The sequence below is a fragment of the Haliotis rufescens genome, unplaced genomic scaffold, assembly GCF_023055435.1.
Source record: "Haliotis rufescens isolate VD_foot unplaced genomic scaffold, xgHalRufe1.0.p SCAF_6, whole genome shotgun sequence".
NCBI classification, from domain to species: domain Eukaryota; kingdom Metazoa; phylum Mollusca; class Gastropoda; order Lepetellida; family Haliotidae; genus Haliotis; species Haliotis rufescens.
Window position 1 is genome coordinate 37,040,419 of NW_025964334.1, and position 26,358 is coordinate 37,066,776.

The 26,358-nt window shown below is 40.0% G+C and overlaps 2 protein-coding genes across 4 annotated transcripts in view; one reads left to right on the forward strand and one right to left on the reverse strand.

Annotated features, from left to right (window-relative positions):
• LOC124112264 (lysosomal aspartic protease-like) overlaps positions 1–17,308 on the forward strand; it is an 18,147-nt gene extending 839 nt beyond the window's left edge. The window contains exons 2-9 of one of the 2 annotated variants that reach the window (XM_046472287.2): positions 4,018–4,153; positions 7,218–7,341; positions 8,480–8,598; positions 9,854–10,053; positions 11,172–11,294; positions 13,070–13,211; positions 13,982–14,080; positions 16,966–17,308. In XM_046472287.2, the coding sequence (XP_046328243.1) occupies positions 4,018–4,153; positions 7,218–7,341; positions 8,480–8,598; positions 9,854–10,053; positions 11,172–11,294; positions 13,070–13,211; positions 13,982–14,080; positions 16,966–17,127 (1,105 nt within the window). In that variant the 3' untranslated portion in view covers positions 17,128–17,308. Of the gene's footprint in view, positions 1–4,017; positions 4,154–7,217; positions 7,342–8,479; positions 8,599–9,853; positions 10,054–11,171; positions 11,295–13,069; positions 13,212–13,981; positions 14,081–14,615; positions 16,542–16,965 lie in introns of those variants that run through there. The other variant, XM_046472286.2, reaches the window with a different exon arrangement.
• Positions 17,309–18,862: 1,554 nt separating this feature from the next.
• Positions 18,863–22,468, reverse strand: LOC124112263 (succinate dehydrogenase assembly factor 2, mitochondrial-like). 2 transcript variants are annotated; one of them, XM_046472283.2, is made up of 4 exons: positions 22,355–22,468; positions 21,505–21,686; positions 20,767–20,876; positions 18,863–19,375 (listed from the first exon to the last, which is right to left on the reverse strand). In XM_046472283.2, exons 1-4 carry the CDS (start codon positions 22,415–22,417, stop codon positions 19,263–19,265), a joined length of 468 nt encoding a protein of 155 aa, XP_046328239.1. In that variant the 5' UTR covers positions 22,418–22,468; the 3' UTR covers positions 18,863–19,262. The 2 variants fall into 2 exon arrangements, with proteins under 2 accessions (XP_046328239.1, XP_046328240.1); XM_046472284.2 differs by having other exon boundaries at positions 22,367–22,443.
• Between the last annotated feature and the right edge of the window lie 3,890 nt (positions 22,469–26,358).

A 26,358-nucleotide genomic window follows, 5' to 3' on the forward strand; every position in this document is an offset into this window, starting at 1 on the left:
AGCATCCGGGGGCTGAAGAAAGAAATGGTTCACTAGTACAAGCACACACACGCACACACACATGCATGTCGCTATATAAGTGCAATAACGCAATGTTAAACCCGTCCCCATTTCATTTCACTTCACCTTCATGCTCATTCACTATCTCTCAAAGTCTTCTGTTCAAATACAAAGAATACCCAATGGGAATTCCAGGACAGAAAAGGCCCCTAGCATCCATGCTTGTCAAGAGAGATGACTAAACTAAGGATCTGGTAGTTAAAATGTGTGACGTAGTGGTTTATATTGCCATGACTTGACGGAGCTGTCACCCATAGCTTGTCCCAAGCTTAAATGTTTACCATGTTTACTGGCTGGCTGATTTGTTTGTTTGTTGTTTGTGTAACGGAGGTCTGTAAATAGTCTGGACTAGACAACCCATGCTTGACATAAGAGGCAACTAGTGGGATCAGGTGGTCTGACTCACTGATTTGGTTAAGGCATATCATCGTATCCCAATTGCGTGGATTGATGCTCATGATGTCAATCTCTGGATTGTCTGGACCAGACTCTGTCATTCAGCTGGAATATTGTTGGGTGTGGACATGGTGGAGTTAAACAACAAACAAACACCTCACTCGTCCAAATTGGGATCTATTTGCCTGTTTATAATTGTCTTGACTTGTTTCTATGCATGAACAATGGTTATGTTTGAGAGAAATTCATATCTGAAAGGACTACAGTACTTACCCCACACTTTGTATGAGCTATATAAGTAAATATATATGAAGTTTAGGTTGGGGGAATGTATGATAGTCTTTCCGTGTAAACATGGTAAAAGCAACAGCCAAAAATAGGATAAAATATGATAATGATGAGAATATATTTCTAAATTGTATAGGCTCTGGGGTAGCCTTGTGGTTAAAGTTTTTACTTGTTCGCACCGAAACCTGAGTTCAATTCCCCACATGTGTACAAGTGAAGCCCATTTCTGGTATTCCCTGCTGTGGTGTTGCTGGAATATTACTAAAAGCGGCGTAAAATCCAACTCACTGACTATGTAGTTAGTATTTTTCTGAAGATTTGTTTTGTTTATGGTTGCAAGGCATGCTTACTTTAATGCAAAACACTACCGTCTTCAATGACTGGGGCGTCGTCATTATGATCTAGATCTAAATTGCAGGGCATACATGTGATGGTACGTATTTGTGATGTGCATCATGTTTAGCACAATACTGAATTATTTTTTTCTTTCCATCAGCACTTACAGTATGAGTTACAGCTGAGGTATACATGTTTATAAAGCCAGCATGAATTATACCCAGGAGGGATTGGATGCACTTCATTTTGAAAGTTTTTTTGTGGTCAGGCATACAAACTTTTCTTTAAAGGTATTGATTGTATAACAATCACCCTTTCATAACCATAGTGGGACACACCATTGCACAATTCTCACTTTAACACTGTGTAACATGTTTAAGGTAAGTTTTCAAATGGTGCACATGCACATTATAAGACATAATCATATTAATCATGTTAATATACCAGCTTTCCCATCTGTGGGGCAGTCTTGACCTATTCAATACTGAGTCCTATCAATGAACACTATGTTCCAGTGATTCTAGAGTGCCTCTTTTAACCTATTTGCTTAAAGTTAAACCTTCTCAATTAAACACAGTCAAATAAAATGTTCCTCGCACATATAGGCATATTTATTGAAAGACAGAAATGAGTTGTACGCGAAAAGGTACAAATTGGTAGGAAATATCCAGTAGGCAGAACATCCTGGCATTCAAATTGACACACATTTGCAAAATATTGCAGCTTTCGAAATTGGCACTAGTCCTGTAGTCCTTGCCAAACTGCCCAATAGTAGAGGTATCATAAGGACTAGTAGAAATTTGCCCTTTATAAGGGTTTTGCAACTAACTTGTTATCATCATAAGGACTAGAAGACTAAAAATGTTAGTTTCTACCGCTGTATTGCATATTTAATTTAAAATTGCAGCTTTTGTACAGTGCCCACACTGTTTTTATTAACATTTGATTGTATACAATACTTCTAGAAGGACATATTAAACAGTGTGCACTGGATTGCCAACTATCGCAATCACGCTGACTGTTTGATGATGACCCCACTGGGCTAAGAATGAAATTGTTTATGAAAGCATTAAGCTTGATATTTCTTTATCTGCTGGTTCTGGGGCCCCTTGTGATTCAAATATATAATATATTTTAAAGGTAGCCTCTATGCATGATCTATTTATTTTAAATATATCTGTGCTGGCAGTGCACTTTTATTTCAATGTTTTGATGCAGTATCTTTGATGTGATGATCATGTCACTAGGGCTTCAACGAGTACTCGGGGCCGGGTCGGTTTTACTGGGACTCGAGTCCGTTATCAAGGACTCGAGTACTCGATAAGGGGAGATCACTCTGTTTCAATGTTCAATTGTTCATCAATATATTGATTAAAGCTCCAAAAAATATTGTTTGAATAATGTATTCTTTGTAGAAAGTAGATGTACATTAGAACAATTGAGAATGTCACATAAAATAGACATATTTATTGTTTTTCCTTCCCGACTTTAAGAAATTGAATGTATCAAGGCGATTATTGCTTCTTTGCTCCGACATCAAATGCCAAGTGTATTCCCTTACACAGATTAACAACTGATTAGCTGATATATATGTGTTATTTCAGTGCTTACAAATCAAGCGACAGGTCGACAGTTTGGTACAGTTTGAAAACGTGACCAACTCATGAATGAATGAACTTATAGTACTACATTTCAATATAGCGGCCTTAGTCTTGCAGCCCAGCAGCTGTATGTCACGTGATGCACATTATCGATTTTCTTCCTGCGAATTATTGTTCGTGCTTGTTGGCAGGTGTCGAATGAAACGCTGATCGTCAGAAAAAAACAACTTGTTTTGTGTTCAGTATGTATTGTAGTTTTTGTAGACGTGGCGTAATGTTTTTGAAGGTCGTGATTAAGATTAGTGCAGTTACAAGCAAACATTAACACTGAACACTTCCATACACTTTGACAGATAAACAAGTTCCGTGGACGCTCTCTATTTCAGTGTAGTTCAATTATACCTATAACATGTTTTAATACTTTTAGATGGCAATTTTGATCTAATGAACCAATATTCTTAAAGGACGTCCTATTTTCGGGTACTCGAGTACGAGTCGAGTTTCACCCCTCGGGTACTCAGGTCCAAAAATTTGGACTCGTGGAAGCCCTACATGTCACAAGTCCTATTTGTATATGTAGTTTCCAATATCAAATGGAATAGTGATGAAATGTGCTTTTCAAGAATGCATAAATGCATTTGAAGCTTTTGAGGAGTCCGGGTCAGAATAGGTCCCAGTACCCCATACTTGTTGTAAATTGGTAAATACAGATTAAAGTTTGTTGCTGACTATCCATGATCATGATGATAATGAGGATCAGTCATTGTGTCCCCCGATTGAGTGGAACTTGCTGCCCTCAGCCACTGGTTTGCCTTGTGATTAACCCTTTACATGCTGCCAACATTCAGGTGGAATATCTGCAGCTTACATGGCATTCGCTCACTTATCTTTGAAGCCTTTTTGGTCAGCATGGTTTGGAGTTTTTGACCATTTCAGTACATGGGCATGTATGGTAAATAACTTAGGACATTGTAGATGGGCATGTATGGTAAATAACTTAGGACATTGTAGATGGGCGTGTATGGTAAATAACTTAGGACAATGTGGATGAGCTTGTATTTTGAATAACTTAGGACATTGTTGATGGGCATGTGTGATTAAAAATTTAGCATAATGTGGGTGAGCTTGTATGGTAAATAACACAGATCAATGTGAATGGGCATGTGTGATAAATAACTTAGGACATTGTGGATGGGCATGTGTGATAAATAACTTAGAACAATGTGGATGGGCATGTGTGTTAGGACATTGTGGATGGACATGTGTGATAAATAACTCAGAATATTCTGGATGTGTCGGTTACTTATGTCACTGTAATGTGAACCTTCCTTTGCAGAATTCCACTGACCAAGTTCAAGACTGCCCGTCAAACTTTGAAGGAACATGGCATGTCTATCGAGAGTCTCTCAAGGAAGTACAACGTCGGCAAGTTGACAGGACCGGACCCTGAGCCTCTCAGCAACTACCTTGATGTGAGTCACTGTTTGTCGGGGTAACTTGGCCCATCACACACGATGGTTAATAAGCCATGTGAGCTACTGCTACAGACACTGCCTGAACTCTCCATTCCAATCCAATTTTAAAACTAATCTTGTGACATTACATGTTTTCAACAGATCTTGAGGAGTTCCTGTATATGGTGTGACCTACCTGTGTGCTCTCACACGGGGTACAACACACTGTATGCCCAGCGGGGTCGGTTGACAATGAATTTATCTTACCAACATTCATTTAAACCAATATTAAACAGATCTGGAACATATGTCCACAGTTTCACGGCGTTAGCAAAACTCATAGATGCAAACGAACCGAGTTACTACCGTTAGCCCAATGCACTCGGATAAACATCAGTTCATTACAAGTCATGTCCCTTCTAGATCCATCCTATTGACCAATCAGATTCCACCTCTCTTATCATTTGCATTTGTTTCAATCAAAAAGGTACGCTCAGTGAAGATGATTTGATCGATAATCAAAATTGTTGTGGTTACATAAAGGGTCTTATTTTGCAAAGTGCATCCAATCACGTGAGCTCCTTGATTAAAAAGATGGAAAGATTTGGAAAATATCTTTTGATGCCGAGATGGATTTACTTATGCTTTGCAAATCCTGCGATCGACCAAAATCTGCATGACAGTTTAAGAACCAGATGTCGATTTCATTATGCAATCTTAATTGGTCTATGCATAGACTCATTCTTCTAGCCAATATATAATTCCATAGTTGCAGCCTTGTTCGGCAAGGGTGGAAACTGGACTTTAATAGTCTGTTAACACATTTGCCTTGGGAAGATGCATTTAGAAGTTATTTCAGTATGTACATCAGTGGCCACACAAGTTTGCTGATCTTGCAGTGTTGCAAGTACATGTCCTTGGTTCATATCAGAACACTCAAACATAGATATGATAAGATTGGATCAAGTGTTTCTTGTGATAACTGAAACGCAATCTGGCAGTTGCTTTATCTCCAGTACTCTTTCTAGACTAAGGGTGAAATGATACACTGATGTACCATGATATGTGGCCTTCAATACTATACATACGATACATACACACTTTATTTACTTATTTTTTACCCATGAAGATCTGGGGTAGAATAGCTCTTCAGCAACCAATTCTTGCCCTAAAAGGCAACAATGCTTGTCGAAAGAGGCGACTTACGGGATCGTTAGGTGAGGCTCACTGACTTGGTTGTATAGTGTCCCAATTGTGCGGATCGATGATCATAATATCGGTCACTGGATTGTCTGGTCCAGACTCGATTATTTACAGACCGCCGTCATATAGCTTGAATATTGCTGAGTGCGGCGTTAAACAACAAACAAACAAACTTATTTGCAGTGATTTGTTACTTATTAACGAAAGAATAACTATCTCATTGGGAGAAACATGTTAAATATGAGTTGAAGTAGGGGTGAAGTGATGCACCAGTGCGTCATGAGTTTCACACGACAATATGACACTGATACATCGCATGAGTATCGCAATACGTATCATATCGAGACCTTCCTGTATCATTCACCCCCAATTGGAAGGAAAACTGCCCATGTCCTACAAATCAGGTGTTTGTGATCATGTTGACTTCCCTGTTAATTTTTGTGACAATAATAACCCCAGTTAACAAGGAAAAAAGTAGCTTCTCATTTTGCCACTTACCTGAACTATCCTAGTATTTCAGTTCATGGCCTTTGTTTTTGTTCCTGGTGTAATGAGATACATTTCATGCTGTAGCTGTTCCCATGGATTTATCTAGACCTGCTCAGAGGCTGATATTCGACCCCAAGTCTGCAGCAAATATCATTATAAATTCCCAAATTTTAATTATGAATTTCCAAATTCATGTAATTACTAATAACTAATTTTATGGCTTTGGACAGGGAGCCTGTATTTCACCCGTCGCAGGATAAATAAAGAGTGAAAGGTTTAATTCTTACTTTTATGATATGGCATGGAATGCAATCTTTTAATACTATGTTAAAAAACTCTGTTTTACAGACTGTGATCAGGATTTTTTCCAAATTTGAAACAAGGTAAAACACAATTTGAGTCCCCGATAGAAAAAAAAATTAATCCAATTTGCCCCAATGTTTTTAGTTTTTGAAGTAGGGGAGGCTACTCTGAATTCAATTAATTGCCTTAATTGATATGATCATGATGATAGCTTTACCGCGGCGTGGCAAATTTTCTTCCAACAGCTAACATGGCTAATGGGATTGTGGTGTTATTGATTCTATGGCAGACACACAAACTTAGTGAACATGGTGACCACAGAGCCAAAATGTTGTTTTTGTAAATATGGATAGTTGTATCACTTTCCTTTAGTCTCACAATTGTGAAAGTCCTTCAACATTGTCATGATATATAATTGTCATGACTGAGGATAACTCTGGTAGATGACTGGGTGCTCTCCACAAAGCGACCATCAAGAACGTTCAGATAGATTTTACATGTTGTGTAAGAAGTAAAACAAAAACTGTCATAAAAAGCTTAAGCATTTTTTAAGAATTCTGTTTTGCTTGAGACCTTACCTTTTTCGGGAGGAGGGGGGCCTTATATCATGTATGTTCTCTTCTCAGTAAAACATTGCACGCGAGGGATTTACTTTGAACAGTCACCATCATTGACAATGTTAACATTAGGACATCTAGGCAGGCCTTTGAAAGATATTTCAGCTTTCATGAAAACTAAACTTGCTAAAGTGCCATGATATACTGGTCACTAACTTGTGGCTATGATGTTGTCTGTTGCTATGATGTTGCGTGTTGCTATGTTGTTGTGTGTTGCTATGTTTTTGCGTGTTGCTATGATGTTGTGTGTTGCTATGTTGTTGCGTGTTGCTATGATGTTGCGTGTTGCTATGATGTTGTGCGTTGCTTTGTGTTGCCATGTGTTGATATGATGTGTGTTGCTATGTGTTGCTATGATGTTGTGCGTTGCTTTGTGTTGCTATATGTTGCTATGATGTTGTGTGTCGCTATGATGTTGTATGTTGATTTGATATTGTTTACCAGTGCTGACAAGTGTGTTTCTCCTCCAGGCCCAGTACTATGGCCCCATCAGTATCGGGACACCAGCCCAGGACTTCAAGGTTATCTTTGATACTGGATCCTCCAACTTGTGGGTTCCGTCCAAGAAATGTTCTCTAACTGATATTGCCTGCTGTAAGTAGCCAATGCTGGAAGAGGGGCTGGATAATATGTGCACGTTTCCAGGTTCACTTCATGTTTATTATATCCCTGTGGGGATTCAACGGTTTCAGGGGGCATGGGCGGACAAATAGTCTAAGGCTTGTCAGCAAAGTGGTAAACATCTGAGACCTGCATCACTTCAGACTTTTCCCCCCGGGTTAGGCTGACATGCTGTGATATAACTAGAATACTGTTCAAAGCCACATAACACCAAACATGCTCACTCACTCTAAGGTTTCAATTGTCCCTTTGTAACCAATGATTGTGATGTAAAACGTCGCGTTTATTAAAGTTATTAAATTCAGGTTATTCAATTGGTCCTTTGTATGCAGTGATTGATGTATAATGTCACATTTATTAATATTGGTGGTGAATTCAGCCTTTTCAACTGGTCCTTTGTATGCAGTGATCGATGTTTAATGTAAACGTTTTTTTAGATTGCTGATGGATTCAATCTTTTCATGCATGGATAGGTATCTGACATAGGTAATTTGAGGCTGTTGAGCATGTGATGATATTGTGGATTCTGTAACATGTTCAGTGACTATACAGTTTATCCAGTGGAAGTTTAATTCTGTTGTTAACTGTTAGGTAGGTATAATTGTTTTGTTTGCTTATCTTTTTGTTTCTGAAAAGTTATTCTGAACTTAGATATGTTCTAGAAAGACTTCATTTTGTGTAGGGGGCACGGGTGGCCCAGTCGGTTAAGGCACCGCGATTTGCTGTGCAGAGTTGCGTCCCTTGGGCACGCCAGAAACCTATGATTGTAGGTTCGAATCCTGGTTCGCCCCAATTATGTTTCAAGGTTTGTCAGCACCATACCCATACTCGTGGGTTTCACCAAAGTGGTAAACGTCTGAGATCTGCTTCACTTCTGGCTTTCCTCCCACATTAAGCTGACACGCTGTGATATAACTGGAATAATGTTAAAAGCGGCGTTAGACCAAACTCACTCATTTTGTGTAACAAGTGTAAAGGAAAGTAGTTTTGAGGGTATTAATTGATGAAATGGTTGGGATCTCCTGATATGAATCTTGTTCCTACCAACATGCATTAGCGATATGTTGACGGGCCCAGCTGTGTTTCTGACATTGTTTGTTGTCTCCCACAGTGCTCCACAACAAGTATGACAGCACCAAGTCCAACACATATATCGCCAACGGCACAAAGTTTGCCATCCAGTACGGCACTGGTGAACTCAGTGGATTCCTCAGCACTGATGATGTTACAGTAAGTACAGTTTCACCCTTCCTGGGGTTTCTGGGTTAGGTTGGTCTTCAGCACTGATGATGTTACAGTAAGTACAGTTTCACACTTCCTGGGGATTCTGGGTTAGGTTGGTCTTCAGCACTGATGATGTTACAGTAAGTACAGTTTCACCCTTCCTGGGGTTTCTGGGTTAGGTTGGTCCTCAGCACTGATGATGTTACAGTAAGTACAGTTTCACACTTCCTGGGGTTTCTGGGTTAGGTTGGTCCTCAGCACTGGTGATGTTACAGTAAGTACAGTTTCACACTTCCTGGGGTTTCTGGGTTAGGTTGGTCCTCAGCACTGATGATGTTACAGTAAGTACAGTTTCACACTTCCTGGGGATTCTGGGTTAGGTTGGTCCTCAGCACTGATGATGTTACAGTAAGTACAGTTTCACCCTTCCTGGGGTTTCTGGGTTAGGTTGGTCTTCAGCACTGATGATGTTACAGTAAGTACAGTTTCACACGTCCTGGGGATTCTGGGTTAGGTTGGTCCTCAGCACTGATGATGTTACAGTAAGTACAGTTTCACCCTTCCTGGGGTTTCTGGGTTAGGTTGGTCCTCAGCAGCTTATGATGGCAGTAAGAGGCAAACAAATGGATCGGGTGGTCAGGCTGGCTGACTAGGTTGATAGCGTGTCCCTGTGCCCTAACGACATAGATTGTTGTTCACAATGTTGATCACTGATTTGTCGGGCCGGGATTTGATTATTTACAGACCACCATCATATAGCTACGATATTGCTGAGTGCGGTGTTAAACAATATACAAACAAAATGTTCCATACCTCAACAAGCTTCCTAAGGCTAGGGTGTCGTGGTTTGTTTACTTCACACATCGTCGGGACGGTCTAGTTATAGTTTCACCAGGATCATGATGCATGATAATAAATTCCTCTGGCCAAGCATTTTTGCTATTTTGTAACTGAGATCAAAACAAAAGTACCAGGTGACCCAGGTAACCAGAAAATTAACACTGTACTTTGGATAGAAAGTAAACTGTAATATCAGAATGAATTGGATAGAAGTTATGCTGTAATGTAGGCCTGAATTGGATAGAAAGTAAACTGTAATGTCGGCCAGAAAGGTAGTAACATGAATATTAATTTATTTCACTCCAGACATTATACATTTATCATGAGACATTCCTGAGATATCTTGCTTGTGTGGTCAATGCATAGATCTGTTCAGTAGAGCCATATCCTTCCACCAATGTTTTCCATGAAACCTTTGCAGATTGGCACAGTGACAGTGAAGAAACAGACATTTGCTGAGGCCACCAAACAGCCTGGGATCACATTTGTTGCTGCCAAGTTTGACGGAATCCTTGGACTGGGCTATTCTTCCATCTCGGTGGATCAGGTCGTCCCCGTCTTCTACAACATGGTGCAGCAGTCACTTGTCCCCCAGTCCATCTTCTCCTTCTACCTGAGTCGGTAGGTGTCCCCAGTCCGTCTTCTCCTTCTACCTGAGTCGGTAGGTGTCCCCAGTCCATCTTCTCCTTCTACCTGAGTCGGTAGGTGTCCCCAGTCCGTCTTCTCCTTCTACCTGAGTCGGTAGGTGTCCCCAGTCCGTCTTCTCCTTCTGCCTGAGTCGGTAGGTGTCCCCAGTCCATCTTCTCCTTCTACCTGAGTCGGTAGGTGTCCCCAGTCCGTCTTCTCCTTCTGCCTGAGTCGGTAGGTGTCCCCAGTCCATCTTCTCCTTCTACCTGAGTCGGTAGGTGTCCCCAGTCCATCTTCTCCTTCTACCTGAGTCGGTAGGTGTCCCCAGTCCGTCTTCTCCTTCTACCTGAGTGGGTAGGTGTCCCCAGTCCGTCTTCTCCTTCTACCTGAGTAGATAGGTGTCCCCAGTCCATCTTCTCCTTCTACCTGAGTCGGTAGGTGTCCCCAGTCCGTCTTCTCCTTCTACCTTAGTTCAGTTACTACAGTTCAACATAAAAGTAGGACAGCAACCAACACAGTATAATCTACAGTTAGTACATTTCCAATCTCATTAGAATTAGATCTTAGTTTCCGCTTCTGCTAAACAAAGATCTCAGGACATCCCATTATGGGTCATGTCAGACTGACCTTTCGCGAACTTTGACTGACCAATGGAATTACTGACAAGAAGTTGACATTCGCCAATCAGAAGACAGCTTTCTCGTGTTGATTGCACTAATTTCAAACTGCCGACTGCACTTTGAAACATATTTTGACATATTCTTGATTTAAGATTTGAAACCTGAACAAATGAATCTTCTGGAAAGGCTAATAGATGGCCTCGATTGTATGGATTCAGTCATAAAGCCTGTAACTGTCGTTCGGAATACCCCATGTGAAATTTTTTTAAGGTTAGAAAGCACATTCCGACTGTCACTTTCCTGATCTGGTAGGCAACGCTCTGATTGGTTGGATGAAAGGTCATTCTGACATGAGCCATAAGGAGATGTCCTCAGATTTTTGTTTTGCAGTAGTATAATGAGATTTGGTACCTTTCAGGAAAAGATATTCTATGTCCTCATGCTGTAATACTGCAAGACTTCTTCCCACATGGCTACTTGCTGTGTTTTCAGGAACCCTAAGGCAAAGGAAGGGGGTGAGCTGATCTTCGGAGGAAGTGACCCAGCCAAGTACAGTGGGAACTTCACCTATGTCCCAGTCTCAGAGCAGGGCTATTGGGAGTTCAAAATGGACGGGTATGTAGCACCTTTATTTTGCACTTATGAACCGATTTTGCAAATTCTTTGAATCTAATATAAAAACAACAACTTTTTAACATTTATTAAGAATTTTTACACGATTTTTAGTAAAAATCTGTTGATGCTCTTTCAAACTGGCAACTGAGAAAACTTGTGAACCATATTGGTCTCACCATGGTGATCCCAATACTGGTTACAAGAGCTCACAAGTGAAGATTTGTTGGTCACAATGTCTGACCTGGCTGATTGTGTATCAGTGCACCCCATAGCATGGGTCATGTGGTGAGACTGTGTGTCTTGATGATGTGGTCTGTTGGTCTGTTGCTGATTGTGTATCAGTGTACCCCATAGCATGGGGTCATGTGGTGAGACTGTGTGTCTTGATGATGTGGTCTGTTGGTCTGTTGCTGATTGTGTATCAGTGCACCCCATGGCATGGATCATGTGGTGAGAATGTGTGTCTTGATGATGTGGTCTGTTGCTGATTGTGTATCAGTGCACCCCATAGCATGGATCATGTGGTGAGACTGTGTGTCTTGATGATGTGGTCTGTTGCTGATTGTGTATCAGTGCACCCCATAGCATGGATCATGTGGTGAGACTGTGTGTCTTGATGATGTGGTCTGTTGGTCTGTTGCTGATTGTGTATCAGTGTACCCCATGGCATGGATCATGTGGTGAGACTGTGTGTCTTGATGATGTGGTCTGTTGCTCGTGTTTTCTGGGGAACAATAGTTCAGCAGTGTCCTGTTCTTGTTATAAGAGCTATTAATGAGGATTGGGTGGTCAGATTTGGCAGGGAGGGGGTGTTGGGGTTAGCCCAGAGGCTAAAGCGTTCGCACATCATGCCAAAAACCTGAGTTTGATTATTACATGGGTATAGTGTGTGAAGCTCATTTTCCTTGCTGTGGTATGGCTGAAATATTGCTAAAAGGAGCGTAAAACCATACTCACTCACTGATTTGGCTGATTTTGTGTCATTGTACGGTTTGCCTGATTATGATTCTACGTTTGTCAGCACCATACCCATTCTAGTGGATTTCACCAGAGTCGTAAATATCTAAGCCCTGCATCACTTTCGTCTTTCCTCCCACATCAAGCTGACATGATATGTTATAACTGGAATACTATTCCTAATTCAAATCGGTTGTTAAACCACTCACTCGCCATTGGTCAGTTAACTCCCTTGCCTCGGGAAGATTGTGAGTGAGTGGTGTAACACCGGATTGACTTGGGAATAGTATTCCAGTTATATCACAGCCTGTCAGCTTGATGTGGGAGGAAAGCCTATAGTCAGTTTATTCCCTTGCCTCAGGAAGATGCTCACTCACTCACTCATGCTTTCAGTTATTGATTTGTTTGGTCCAGACTCAATTACTGTATTCGACGTAATAAGCGCGCAGGGCGCTCTCAAAATTAGAAATAGGGGGCTCTTATTAGAATATTATTTTGGTGAAAAAAACAGAGTTGAAAGATAAATTTCGTGGTTTATGCTGACAGCCTGAAATGTTTATATACGACAGATATATTTTTCCAGAGTTAAATTCCCCATAATTGAGGGTGCATATTACACACAAGTGCGTATTATACACGAATAAATACGTCTTGTGTACATTGATCAATCTGAAGGGGTGCTAATTGGGATTGTTCACTAGACAATTTATTAGCAAATATCGCAGTGGGCGCTTATTATGTCGAATACGGTACTTACATGGTTACAGATTGATGTAGCTTGAATATTGATGTAGCTTGAATATTGCTGAATATTTCAGTATCACTCTGGGATCATCAAAATTCTGTGAAGGAGGATGCAAGGCTATTGCTGACACTGGCACTTCTCTCCTGGCTGGACCCACATCAGAGGTCACCAAGCTGAACCAGGCCATCGGAGCAACACCACTCGCCAAAGGAGAGGTACACCAGACTTATATGAAGGATTCGAGTTTTAAAATATGTTAAAATGATTCTAACTGTCCTCTTCCATGTTTAAGAGGAGACTAAGGCTTAAACAAATAATAGTCTTGGTTCTCAGGCACTGCCCACATTATCATAAAGTTCATGGCACGTTTCGTTTTTGCATTTTTTGTGTTTAAGTATTTGGATTTTTATATATACTACTCAAAAGAAGTTAAGGATCACCCGATTCTTTCATATTGGTAATGTTAATCTGTCATGGCATGAGAGATTAACTATTGTAATATGAAAGAATCAGGTGATCCTTAACTTCTTTTGAGTAGTATATTTTGGAAAATGGAAATAAAAACAAAACGTGCGGCAGACTTTATGATGATGCGGGTGGTGCCTGAGAACCAACACTATTATTTTTTTAGCCATGTTTGCTATGTTACTGTTCTGAGTTAGGTTCTGTGAGCGTTAGCTCCCCTGTAATTAACTTTCATGCTATCATGATAAAGTATACTAGTTCAGTTTAATAAAGGACATTTTAGACCGCCAGCAGCCAGCCCATCCTTGATTATCCAGCATATTGTTTGTTTTTGCCATTGTATTATGATAAATACCCTGGCCCCATTGCTCCATGTGGGAGGTGATGTCACTCTCTCCATCTCTCCAGGACTGGATAGTCAAGGATGACGCCAGCCATGCTGCAACAGCTGCTATAACAAAAACTAATTCTTGTTCCTTTCTTAAAACTGTTGGCTACATGACGTATGTTCTATACACAGTACATGGTCGACTGTAACAAGATCCCCAGCCTGCCTGTAATCACGTTCACGATTGGAGGAAAAGCATTCCCTCTGACAGGACAACAGTATGTTCTCACGGTAAGTCTTGTCATAGGTCGGCCAATAACACCAGCCTACTGTGGCCAGTAAAGTCTTCAAATGACTAGGGAGGGCTGTGGAATCCCAGCATGAGTATTGGGCACATCTCCTCATGGATGTCGGGCTGATTACCTGCGGTTAGATGGGGTCCGCAGCACTGTTGTGATGACAGGTAACTAGACTGGATCTGAAGGTGACTTACAGTGACTTGGTTGTACCCTGACGGAGAGGGACCTTGATTGTAATGTCACAAAACTGGTTAAATATGTTCTCAATGTTGCTTTTGGTGTTATGACTACACTGTAACTGTTATATTGTGTTAACTAGACAATATGTTTCTGTATGCTGTATGTTTGCTTTCACCTTTGCTCATGCCCTCATATGTATTGCTTAATTGTCCCTGGTTACCTCCCCTTACTCAACTACAGCCTTATATCTCTCTCTCTCTCTCTCTCTCTCTCTCTGTCTGTCTGTCTGTCTGTCTGTCTGTCTGCTTGGACCCTAAGATTACCCATAATGCCATGTACCTTTTCAGGTTTCTGAGGGCGGGGTGAGCATCTGTCTGAGTGGCTTCATTGCTCTGGACGTGCCGCCTCCCAGGGGGCCTCTGTGGATTTTGGGAGATGTTTTCATTGGACCATACTACACTGAATTTGATTTGGCCAAAAATCGTGTTGGATTTGCACCGTCAAGAAATTAGTTGTTTCTGCATGGAAATGTTAGAATAAACCAAACATTTTCCGTATATAAAACACTCTGTAATCATGATCAATAATGATTGATACTTGAAACAATTTAGATCTTAATGATAGGTGATGTTACCAGCTTATGTTTTTACACATTTACCATCAAAACAGTGGTAAACTTGAATTCCTATAGTGCTATATCGACCAGTGAGTGAGTAAGTGAGCAAGCTACAGAAGGAATAAATCTGTACATGGTGGAGTAAACACAAGCTATTCTGCTGTGATTCGTGATGATCAATGTGATCTGATCATGTGAAATCTTGTCTTTAATTTTAAAGGCAATTCAGTTAATTCCACTTGTAAATATTTGAATCTCGGTGTAATGACTACTTTGTATAGTTTAATCATGTTAATCAGAGTGTTTGTTTGTTGTTGGTCGCTTTCTTGATGCAGTGTAGCCCAGATTATGGTATTATGTGTCTCAATGAAGGGGTTAAAACTGATAATGTACTAATCGGAACCAAGGATGCACTTAGCAAGTGTATAGCATCTCTTTGAATGTTTGAGGTTTTTCAATTAGCATCGTCTTCTTTTAGAAGATGAAATCTTGACAAGAAGTCCACTAACTCTGCTTGGCTAGAAACTCACTAATCATAACCGTTGGCTTAAGTTTCTGCTGCCTTGTCTGATAATTATGCATGTTAAACATAGTGGTACACAAAATGTATACAAAACCAAAGTTTAGTTACTATTTTCATAGTCTGGATGTCAACTACCAGAATGAAGAGACAGACTACACTCCTTTATGCCTTCCATCTTTGCATCCAGTTTTACATGACTATCAGGAATGTTAGCTGTACACGTGACAAACCTACTCCTTGAGGAAGTCGGGGAACGTAGTCCTCACTGTAGATAGTTGGTCTTGCTGGTGAGTTGTTTTCATGGCTTGCTAACAACTGCAGCGAATATTTACAAACTTTCTCTCCAGCCAGAGCTTGTTGAGACATTATAATCGTTTGGTTGTGGCCTTGGTCTTGCTTAAGAGGTAAACCCTGCAGCAGACTGAGACCTGGTTTGAGGATTCTATGCATGAATGCCTTTTAAAAAAAGCCTTGACTGTCTGTTTGTCTTGTTCCTGCATTTGGCATGGGGGGTTGCTTGTCGTTTCTGCTTGGCTTGGCTAATATCTTTTGTGTTGCAGTTCTTTCTTTCATCTATTCTTGGAGCAGGAGGGTGGTTTGAAACATTAACATTAACATTCACATTGGTTTCTATTGTGCAGCTTTTGCCATCTAGTAAAGTTTCAGTCTAAGCGACTTAGTGATAAATACCTACATGATTGAGAGTTTGCAATGATGATGCCCAAAGTATGTGTGTGGTAGATGGAATGACTGTGGCTCGATACTTGTTTTAAACTCAACTTAATAAGTATGTGAGGCACAAATAGCACGAAGCTGCCATACTATGTAACTGTCCAGCACTCATTTGTCTTGCACTTTCTCTCTCTCCAACAGTAGCTTGATGTTTTCAGCCTCTTCCTCGTCAAAAAGCATGATCGGAGACCTTGGACGTACTGTACTAATCCTTGTGCATCTTGATCCATTAAGCTTTAGTGTATTTCTTAAGAGTCCCTATTGATATTGTGAAGAAAGCTCAAATGACATTGTGTACTCCTCAATATTCAAAAGGGAGAAAAGGGTTCATTCTATTTTTATATTGCAAAATGAAAATGTTCTCACAAAGTGATTTTTTTTTTTTTTTTTAAATCAGAAAAGTATTAATACAGGATTAAAATTTTGAAATTATGGTTCAATTTGAAGTAATTTTGGTGATTATTTTAGGTTACCAGGTACTTTGAAAATACACTTCTCGACTTTTGATAGGGAGTGTCCAGGTGGGATCTGAATGTGACTGATATATCAGACATGTTGTCATACAAATAGTATACAATATTGCCATGGAACTGAAGCATGTGCAACTTTTCAAGTTGATTAAACATAAACACACAGTTCAATCAGTTGTTGCATTATGTCACATGAAATATCCCGGTAGCCTGTCAAATGTTGAGAAGTATAAATTTCCTTATACATCTCTACATGCTTAATGGATCAGCACTAGCCATCTAGTGGCTGCTTGTGGCTGTGGTCTTTCCTGTCTGTCTGTCTGTCTGTCCCTACACTGTGTGGGTGTTTGTTCCAGGTGTCTCAGGGGGGTACCACCATCTGCCTCAGTGGCTTCACCCCTATTGATGTGCCACCACCCCGGGGACCCCTGTGGATCCTTGGAGATGTCTTTATTGGGCCTCAGTACACTGAATTTGATCTCGGAAATAACAGAGTTGGATTTGCAACAAGCAAATAAGTTATTCCACTACTTAAAGGTAGAGGTAACGATATCAAAATGTAAATTATGTCGTGGAAATATACATGAGTGGAAGTCTTTCATTGTGGTTTACAAACATTGTGCGAGTGTAGATTTTGGCATTTGTATATTTTGTAAAATGTTGAGTGAATGGAATAAACTTTCTCTACAAAAAAGCAAGTTTCTGTTATGTCTTATTGGTCACATTGTTGTGCAAGTAGGTAATTAATTTCATTAAGTGTTGGTGGAACTGATGACTTAATCCAAGGACGAAGGACAGAGAAGTGAAAATCCTTTGCCGTCTCCCAAGTCATCCATGTACCTCCGTACACTGTTGAATATTACCGCCTCCTTAAGCTTAGTGTAGTGGATAGAGCGTCTATCTGGAGAGAGGAAGGTTGATGGTTTGAGGGCGCTTCATAGAGCGAATACAGTATTTAAACGGATTAAATATGCAACAAATTGGAGGAGTAAATGGGTAGACTGATCATGATTCGAACCCACAATCATTGCTTTTTGGCGTGCCCAATGGATGCAACTCTGCTCAGCAAATCGCAGTGCCTCAGATGACTGGGCCTCCGGATAAGTTAAAATTGTTCAGGTTCTACTGCACCTGATGGAGTCAGAGGGGTTTAAATCAATAAAAGAAATATAAAACCCCACTTGACTAGTATTGATTTAAACCCCAGTGCATGGAACTAAAATGGGGATTAGGTGCTTACATTGGGACACGGCTGATTGCGTGCCGTCGCATCCCGGAGACGATGCAGATCATTGTTCTAACCATTTCTATCTTGTTTGTAAGGCTGAGACCTGGTTATTCATAAGATGACGGGAGAACACATCCATGAGCATTTACAGCCCAAGAAGATCCGGGCTAGAACAGGTCTTCAGCAACCTATGCTTGTCTTATGAGGTGACTATGCTTGTTGGAGGCGACTTATGGGATCAGGTGTTCAGACTCACTGACTTGGTTGATACATGTCATCATAAGCCAATTGCATAGATCGAAGCTGATGTGAATCACTGGATTGTTGACTTGATTATATACAGATGTCCGTCATATAGCGGAGTGATACATTCAAATTGAAAAATCAAACACAAACATTAATATATACATGATATGGAGGACCTTTCAACAGGCCAAATGGATTCTCTATTAGATCAACGTTTGGAAAGTATTTGAATGAGCTACCAATGGTGGGGGTTCTTTTTCGCAGTTGGGCTGCTTTGACCTCCCACACTGTAGGCATCAACGATCAGTTGAGGTGAAATTTGTTGAGAATAAAGCTATCATTAAATAACACATAGGTTACTATGGATTCTAACCATCAACTCAATAAATCCTTGAAGCTTCAAGGCGCAGCTCTGTAAATGTGCAGCCTAGATGCAGTGTTTGTGCAGCTTTATGAAGTATAAGATAATGTTGTGCTTGACCTTGGTTTTTGGCAAGGGAAGGAAAAGCAGACATGTCAAAGAAAAACAAAATTCAAATGATGTCCATCACTAGATTATCTGGTCGAGACATGATTATTTACAGCCTGTTGACAACTAGCTGCAATATTGCTTATTGCAGCATAAAACAACAAACAAATTCACAGTGATTGATGAATTCCCTGTCCATTGCACCACCACATCACTCTGTCCGACTACTGGACTGCAATTCTGCTTATGTTCAACCTTTGTCGTTGCAGTTTTGACAAGAACGTTATTAAAAAAGACACCCAAAAATCAATATATTAACAAAACACTTTATTGTGTGTAGCAATGCACATGCATGCATACAAGCATGACAAATACGTCTTCACGTGACTATCAGTGTGTTGTATATAATCTTTTACAAAATTCATCCACACACCGTTCCATTATATACACAAGGGAAGGACATTCCTTCCAACAAAACCAATTTTCAGAGACACTGGGTTACAGATATATCAGCTCAACCTGTCACTGTTTATACCTGTTGGGCATTTTGTACCAAAGACGGACACCCTGTACAATAGACTAGGGCCTTGTTGACGGCTATGAATTGTTTATACAATCCAATCTCTGTTCTGGAGATTTGTTTTGAAGACAATACAAAGGATTGGCAGCTTGATAGTAGACCTCAACTGTCTGAATGCAAGACTTGTATGTTATGTGTACAAGTCTGGCTGGCGTATCCGAGAAGCTTTGTCTTTGTTTCGTGCATGTTCTTTCAACATAGTCATAACTTCACTGTCAAACTCTTCTGGCGTAGGCTTGGCACCTGAAACAGTAACAGGAGATTTCATACAGATCTTTGGATGAAAAATTCAAGCACTTTATCATGTTTTGATTTTGGTTTTTGTTTGTTGTTTAACTCTACACTCAGCAATATTATAGCTATATGGCAGTGATCTGTATAAATAATCGAGTCTGGACCAGACAATCCAGAGATGGATATCATGAGCATCGATCCATGAAATTAGGACATGACATGTATCAAACCTATTCTAACCCGGATCTTCGCAGGTCTTTCATCATGTTTATTGGGACTTGAACTTCAGGGGTACTGACACTCGAATGGCAATCATTAACAAGTGCCCTATTCATTCCATACACTGATTGTCTTTAGGATAATAAAGTATTTCGTCAATCACTTTTAAAGGATTTCATTGACTTCACAAGTGGTATCATCTAATGTGTTAGGCTGTTCTAAAGTCAAGGATATTCCTCATCTATGGTGGTTAAGATTCTGCCAACATTATATCTGCAAGGCAATAGATTACAATAGGTTAAAGGTTATGACAAGCTTTAATAACACTTCACATATGGCAACATATGCACAAATTAAACTTTAAAGATAAAAAAACAAATCTGAAATAACATTTAACCTGCATTATTACCACCTTCATTATTTCTTTTTAAAATAGAAAACGATTGGCCTATCTGGTCTGATCATGCCAAGAGTGCCCTGAAAATACTAAACCGGTTCAAACCGTGCACTTATTGTTTAGGGAAGTACTCATGGTAGTTGGGAATTTATCAGAGGCCAATATTCGGCCCCAAGTCAAGTAAACGACAACGAAGATTCCCAATTTGAATAAAATAATTCCCAAAGTCTCAGACGTTTACCACTTTGTGAAACCCACGAGCACGGGTATGGTGCTGACAAACCTAGAAACATAATTGGGGTGAACCAGGATTTGAACCCACAATCATAGGTTTCTGGCGTGCCCAAGGGACGCACAGCGAATCGCAAGGAATACATAGGATTAGTTGAAAAATTACAGAAATTGGTAAGGGTTTCTCTTGTATATCATCACAAGCACGAGTGACGACAATGTGTTTCTACTACCCCTGACCACCCAATCAAACTTCATTCTTACAACTTCATATCATTTCTGTTTTGTGTTCATCTGTTTACAGATCCTGTCTATTTCAAAAGAGAGGCATAAAATGAAAATTTTGGGAAGAGTTTCATTCCCCCTCAAAGTGGTACTGGTAAAGAAAAAATATACATATGGACAGGATGGAAGGGAAGCATTTCTCAAAGAATGTTTCAATCATCATGATTCTTTTTTAACCTCACACAATCTTAAGAGATCAGGTTCACATTAATAGGTGACCAATTTAGTTTCCATTCTGATCACCCCTTGTAATTATACCACGACTTACCGGTGACCCAGTAGTAGATCTCCCAGTCATTGGTGGGTTGGTTGATGAGTCGGTCGTACAGTAGGAGCTGGGATTCATTCAGACTGTCCAGATGCTTGGCAGCAAAAGTACTGGAAAAAAGTATTACGATAATTGCAACAAAGTGATGCAGGTTTTATATGTTTACTATGTTGGTGAATCCCACAACAATGACAAAGAGTGAACCAGGATTCGGACCTATGGTCATGGGCTTGTGTCAGGCCTAAGGAACGTAATGTTGCACTGCAAACTGCGGGGTCTTATACTTCTGTGACGCCCTTGCTACGAGCAAAGATCTAAAATCTCAAGCTGACTCTTGATCAACATCGACATCAATTTTTACTGCAGAAACAACTTTCAACCTATGACATGTTTGCACATATAATGTCAGACAGTAATAAACTGATAGCTAGAGTCGGTGGCAGTTTGAATAGATAAAATATACCAGAGCAACTAAACATACTAAATATTCTAAAGGACAATACTTTTACATCAAGTCATAAAAAGCAGCCAGTAAATCTTGATGGGTTTATCATGGTTATAGTCATAATAATGTGAGTGCATGGGATTTTCATTACCCATTATTCGAGTCTCTTACCAGTGAACGAGTCCTAAATGTCACACATTGCCAGTCTGGTAATAAAGTGATCATTGTGATGAAAGATTTGTTCAATGCTGAAAATTCATCAAATAAATTATAATCCTTAGCCCCTAACAAACCTGAGCAGGAGGCCGTTCTCCAGCATGCCTCTTTTGCGACTCTGATACAACAACCTGGCTCTCTTCAGTTCAATGTCCTCATTGGTCTTCTCTACGTAGGCAGGTATTGGAGGATCCATGTCGGACCCAGCATCTATAGGGCCGGAACTCAGCATCCGTCCAAACACTGGAGTAGGCATTCTCTGAAACAGGCAACAATTCTCTATGCTGTGGCATCAACTAATTTGTCTTACAGTACAGAAGCCTTGATGAATGATAATTCCCTTACAGCATATTTAAAAATAGAAGCAGTAACCATGGTAACTGAGGCTGGGAAAGTCAACTTGTTTGCAGATTTTTGGGTTCATAAATTTTAAGAGAATACATTTTGGAAGGAAACATTTTGTGTACTCAGAATGCTATTGTTTGAAGAGCTAGCAATTAGCACATCTTCGATAATATAAGCGGACTGGTACATAGCTATGGCTGCCCAACTAAGGCCGGCCCCTCATAGTGCTTCTCTGTCTACTATGTCAGCAGGTCTAAGCTCTAGCGCACCGTTTATTAGAATTATAGATCTAGGATAATATTGATGATGTAATATTAATGAGGTCATCTTTCCTCAACGTGTAACGCGTTTGAGTATCTTCAAGTGCGTTGGTTAACGGCAAGATCCCCAAATGAATGACGTAATTCAATTTACCATCTCCATTATGCCGAAGCCGAAAGACGATTTTCAATGTCAATGTCAAACTTGTTTCCAGAATTGTGCTGTTTAGTTGCTGTCCAAACTATTCTTATGACAGGTAACATATATAACTCAACATTTGCATTTATATCTGTGTTAATTGTAGCTTCTAATAATACTTACACGCTGACGAACCTGATAAATAAAACGCCTTATCCCAAGAAATGCTTTCGAAAGCCCTGCCATATTTATCTTTATGTAACAAATTTAGAGTTACTTGCCCTTGAAAGGGGAGGTAATACCGCTCGAATGAGTAACGATGTCAAACTGAGTCAGTGATCGTCATAGGCAAGATCAATCCGTTGTATTTCAGTGTGTTGGAGAATATGACTGAAAAACATTTTAATGACGAAGGCAAGTATTTAGATACTAGTGTAACGCCTTGTGACACAAAGTATCTCTCTTTCCCGATATCCATCCTATTCTTTAATGTTTATATTTACAACAACATCAATGACGATAATAATGTACCTTAATATAGAATAACAATTAGCTGCATCAACAATATGTCTCTATAGAAGCAAGAAGATAAATTACAAAATGTGTCAAGAATCAAAGATGGTTGCTGGAAAACAATAAAGTATCTATTCGCTCATTTCTCCCCGATGTAACTGGAATACTATTCAAAGCAGATTCAAACCCATCTCACTCACTCTGTTACCCGTCTTCCCACTCGGCCACACTCACCCACCCACTCGCCCTCACTCACCCACCCACTCACTCCAACAACACTTATGAGTATATTGCAAGTTAGTCTTTACCGACTAACTGCGGCATGGCATCTCAGTGAGCTAGCACTATAAATCGGCATCAGTCCGGACTAGTACAAGCAGCCACACAAACACACACACGTGCATGCACGTCGCTATATAAGTGCAAATATCTTGGACGCGACGTTAAACCCCATTTCACCTCACCTCATTCGTCATTATTGATTTAACGTGATTTTAGATTTGATTCTTCTTATTTATATGTTAAATTTAGTTAAACATGGTTTTGATATTTCTCCACAATGTTAATATACGTATCTACATATTCATGCTGTGGTTTAGCGTGAATATTGGAAGAAGAACTATTTTGCGCATTTGCCCTCGGTTGGTAGCTCTGAGACCACTGAAGACCAAACCTCAGGTGTGAAGTCTTAGAGGACAGCAGTCAGGTGTATTTGTTACAGGATGAAAATGGTCGAAGTAATGGTGATCACGTGACATGGCGCACACATGAACAGAGTGTTCGATGTTAGAAGAATCTCACTGGTCAACTCCATGTGCAAGATTTTGACTTCAGTTATAAATAATAATCTGCAACATTGGTGATAATAACAATATAATAACAGAATCACAAGTTGGATTTAAGCGAAATTTATCCCACCACGGACCATATATTTACTTTGCAAGCTTTGACCAACAAATATTTATGAAAGAAAAATGGAAAGTTTTATTGTCTCCTTATTGAGTGAGTGAGGTTTTACGCCGCTTTTAGCAATATTCCAGCAATATCACGGCGGGGGACACCATAAATGGGCTTCACACCTTGTACCCATGTCGGGAATCGAACCCGTGTCTTCGGTGTGACGAGCGAACGCTTTAACCACTAGGCTACCCGGTCGCCCTGACTCTTTATTGACTTCTCCAAAGATTTTGACTGCATAAATCATGACGGACGCGTCATACCAAAAGACGTTAAAAGATGGTACTTGTTGTTACCCTGTCTGGCGCTCGGCATTAAGGGGCTAAAACAAGGACTGGTCGGCTCGGAGTCAGTATACTGTGTCTGAGTTGGGTATTCATGTTAAACTGCGGTATGGTATCTCAGTGGGCTAGCACTATAAATCGGCATCAGTTCGGACTAGTACAAGCAGCCACACACACACACGTGCATGCACGTCGCTATATAAGTGCAATAATCTTGGACGCGACCCAATTTCATCTCACCTCAAATGTAACATTGGCACCCGTCAAGGGTGTATCCTGAGTCCCCAATTATTCATCATTTTCACCAATCACCCTGCTTGTTCGACGAGGAAGATGGGAGAGGTGGTTTTATATATCCCATATGTCTGACGTGTCTTTATTATTAAATGCTTTAAAAAAAATAAATATTTTGGAACGTTTTGTGCAGCAATTAGGATGAAAGTAAATCTCAACAAAACTAAAATTATGGTATCTAGAAATGGAAGTCCCCTCCGCAAAAATGACAATTTAAAATGCTTCTAAACGGAGTGGAAATAGTAGTTGTCAACATGTAAAGATATCTTGGTGTAGTTTTTACACCTAAATTGTCATGGACAAAGGCTCAATCATGTTTAGCAGCACAGGCGAGAAAAGCAGTATTTTCAATTAACAACATTTTGGATGCATTAGTCATAATGATCTTTTAACCTTTTTTATGCTGTTTTCTGTGCTATGCATCTGAGATATGGGGGAACCCCTTATTGCAACATCATTGAGAGTGTGACCACGAGATTCTGAGAGTAAACAAGTATACTGATAACAATATTGTCCTGGGAGAGTGTGGCAGTCTCCATGCAATATAGTTATACATCCAGAGCAATTAATACTGGTGCATACGGATTTACCCACAACAGCATAGAATTCCCCACCGAGCATATACAATTATTAAAACTCTTGATGATAATGGTAAAATACTTGGGCATGTCATATTTGAAATACTTTATTCAGATAAGATTAATATTGACATCATGGCTGTCTCAACCCATTAGTTGCATGTCATCATTCATGATAATCTTCAACAGTGATTTTATGACTGCTTCGTTAAATATTGGCAAACCTATTTCACTTGTGACCTCACTTATCAACGGAAAATATTAACCAAGTTTCGGTGTAATAACTTCAGACTTGCTGTCGAATGCGGCCGCCATACAAAGACCCCATATACCGAAGGCTTCTGCCATGATGCTAGAGGCTTTGATTATGTTTAGGGTAAATATACATGTATTGTTTATATGTGACAATTATTCCCAACCGATAGGAGAATGTTTCACTAATCATCTCATCAATCCTCCAATAACTAAAACCTTCGTAAGACTTATGTAAAAAATATCCATATATCTAAATACTAGTATATGATTAAATGCCTTTGTCAAGTACTAAAGATAAGAAGCAAATCACCTATCCCCGTGACATAAAGTACATAAAGTGTACTTTCCTCCAACCGTTTATTCAGCATGTACATTTTTATAAAATTCCACCTTGTTTGTATTATTATGGGCCTGGAGCCTAGAGTACTAAATATTTGTTTAAAGTCTATGTCTGTTTGTCCGTCTGTCTATCTGTCTGCATATATAGCGCTGTTTGTTTGTTTGTTTGTTTGTTTGTTGTTTAAGTCCGCACTCAGAAATATTCCAGCTATATGACGGAGCTCTGTAAATAATCGAGTCTGGACCAGACAATCCAGTGACTCACATCATGAACATCAGTCTATGCAATTGGGATACGAGGACATGCATCAACCAATTGCAAGTCACCGATCCTGACCGTCCGATCCCGTTAGTCGCCTCTTACATCTATTCTAACCTAGGGTCAGATTATGACCCGGATTAAGGGTCCTGTCCGAAGGGGCTTATACTTAGAGGGCATTCGCCGAATATTTAAAAAATACAAAGGATATAAACATTCTGAGCACTTTGGAAACATACTGAGCAATTAGATATTTTTTAGAAAGTTTTAGAGAAACCCATTGAACTAGTTTCCTCTACGACAAAAGACAGGGAAAGGGAAATGTTCGATTACATTAATACGGAACGTGCTGTTCAGTCGAACGTTGCCTCTTACACACCTATGGGTGAGCAATCCATTTGCGGTAGCTGGCATCAAACATATGTGTAATTACGAATTCGAGGTCTGTGATTGGCTACTACAGGATAATGACCTAAGGTCAGATTATGACAAACTACTTTCCTGATTACAAGTTTCATTGCAAGGCTTCAGAAGCAATCGTTTACGTCTGCGTTGAACCTTTCATATAGGTTTGGGGTGTTCAATAAATGTTCTTTGATGTTATGTAGTTTTCACGATCATGATCGCCTTGATAATGCACAGATTTGGCTGAAATCTTTTTGTGGAGGGACACACTAGATGATGTTATTAGTGGTAAGCAGTAAGCCG

Bases quoted from the DNA above. Each gene is read 5' to 3' on its own strand.
- LOC124112263 (XM_046472283.2), bottom strand. From the start codon at position 22,417: ATGGCAGGGCTTTCGAAAGCATTTCTTGGGATAAGGCGTTTTATTTAT. The intron at 20,877-21,504 runs GTTTGTTAGGGG...ACTTTTTTCCAG, and splicing joins GAGAACGGCCTCCTGCTCAG to TACTTTTGCTGCCAAGCATC. The intron at 19,376-20,766 runs GTAAGTCGTGGT...TTACTGTTTCAG, and splicing joins GATCTACTACTGGGTCACCG to GTGCCAAGCCTACGCCAGAA.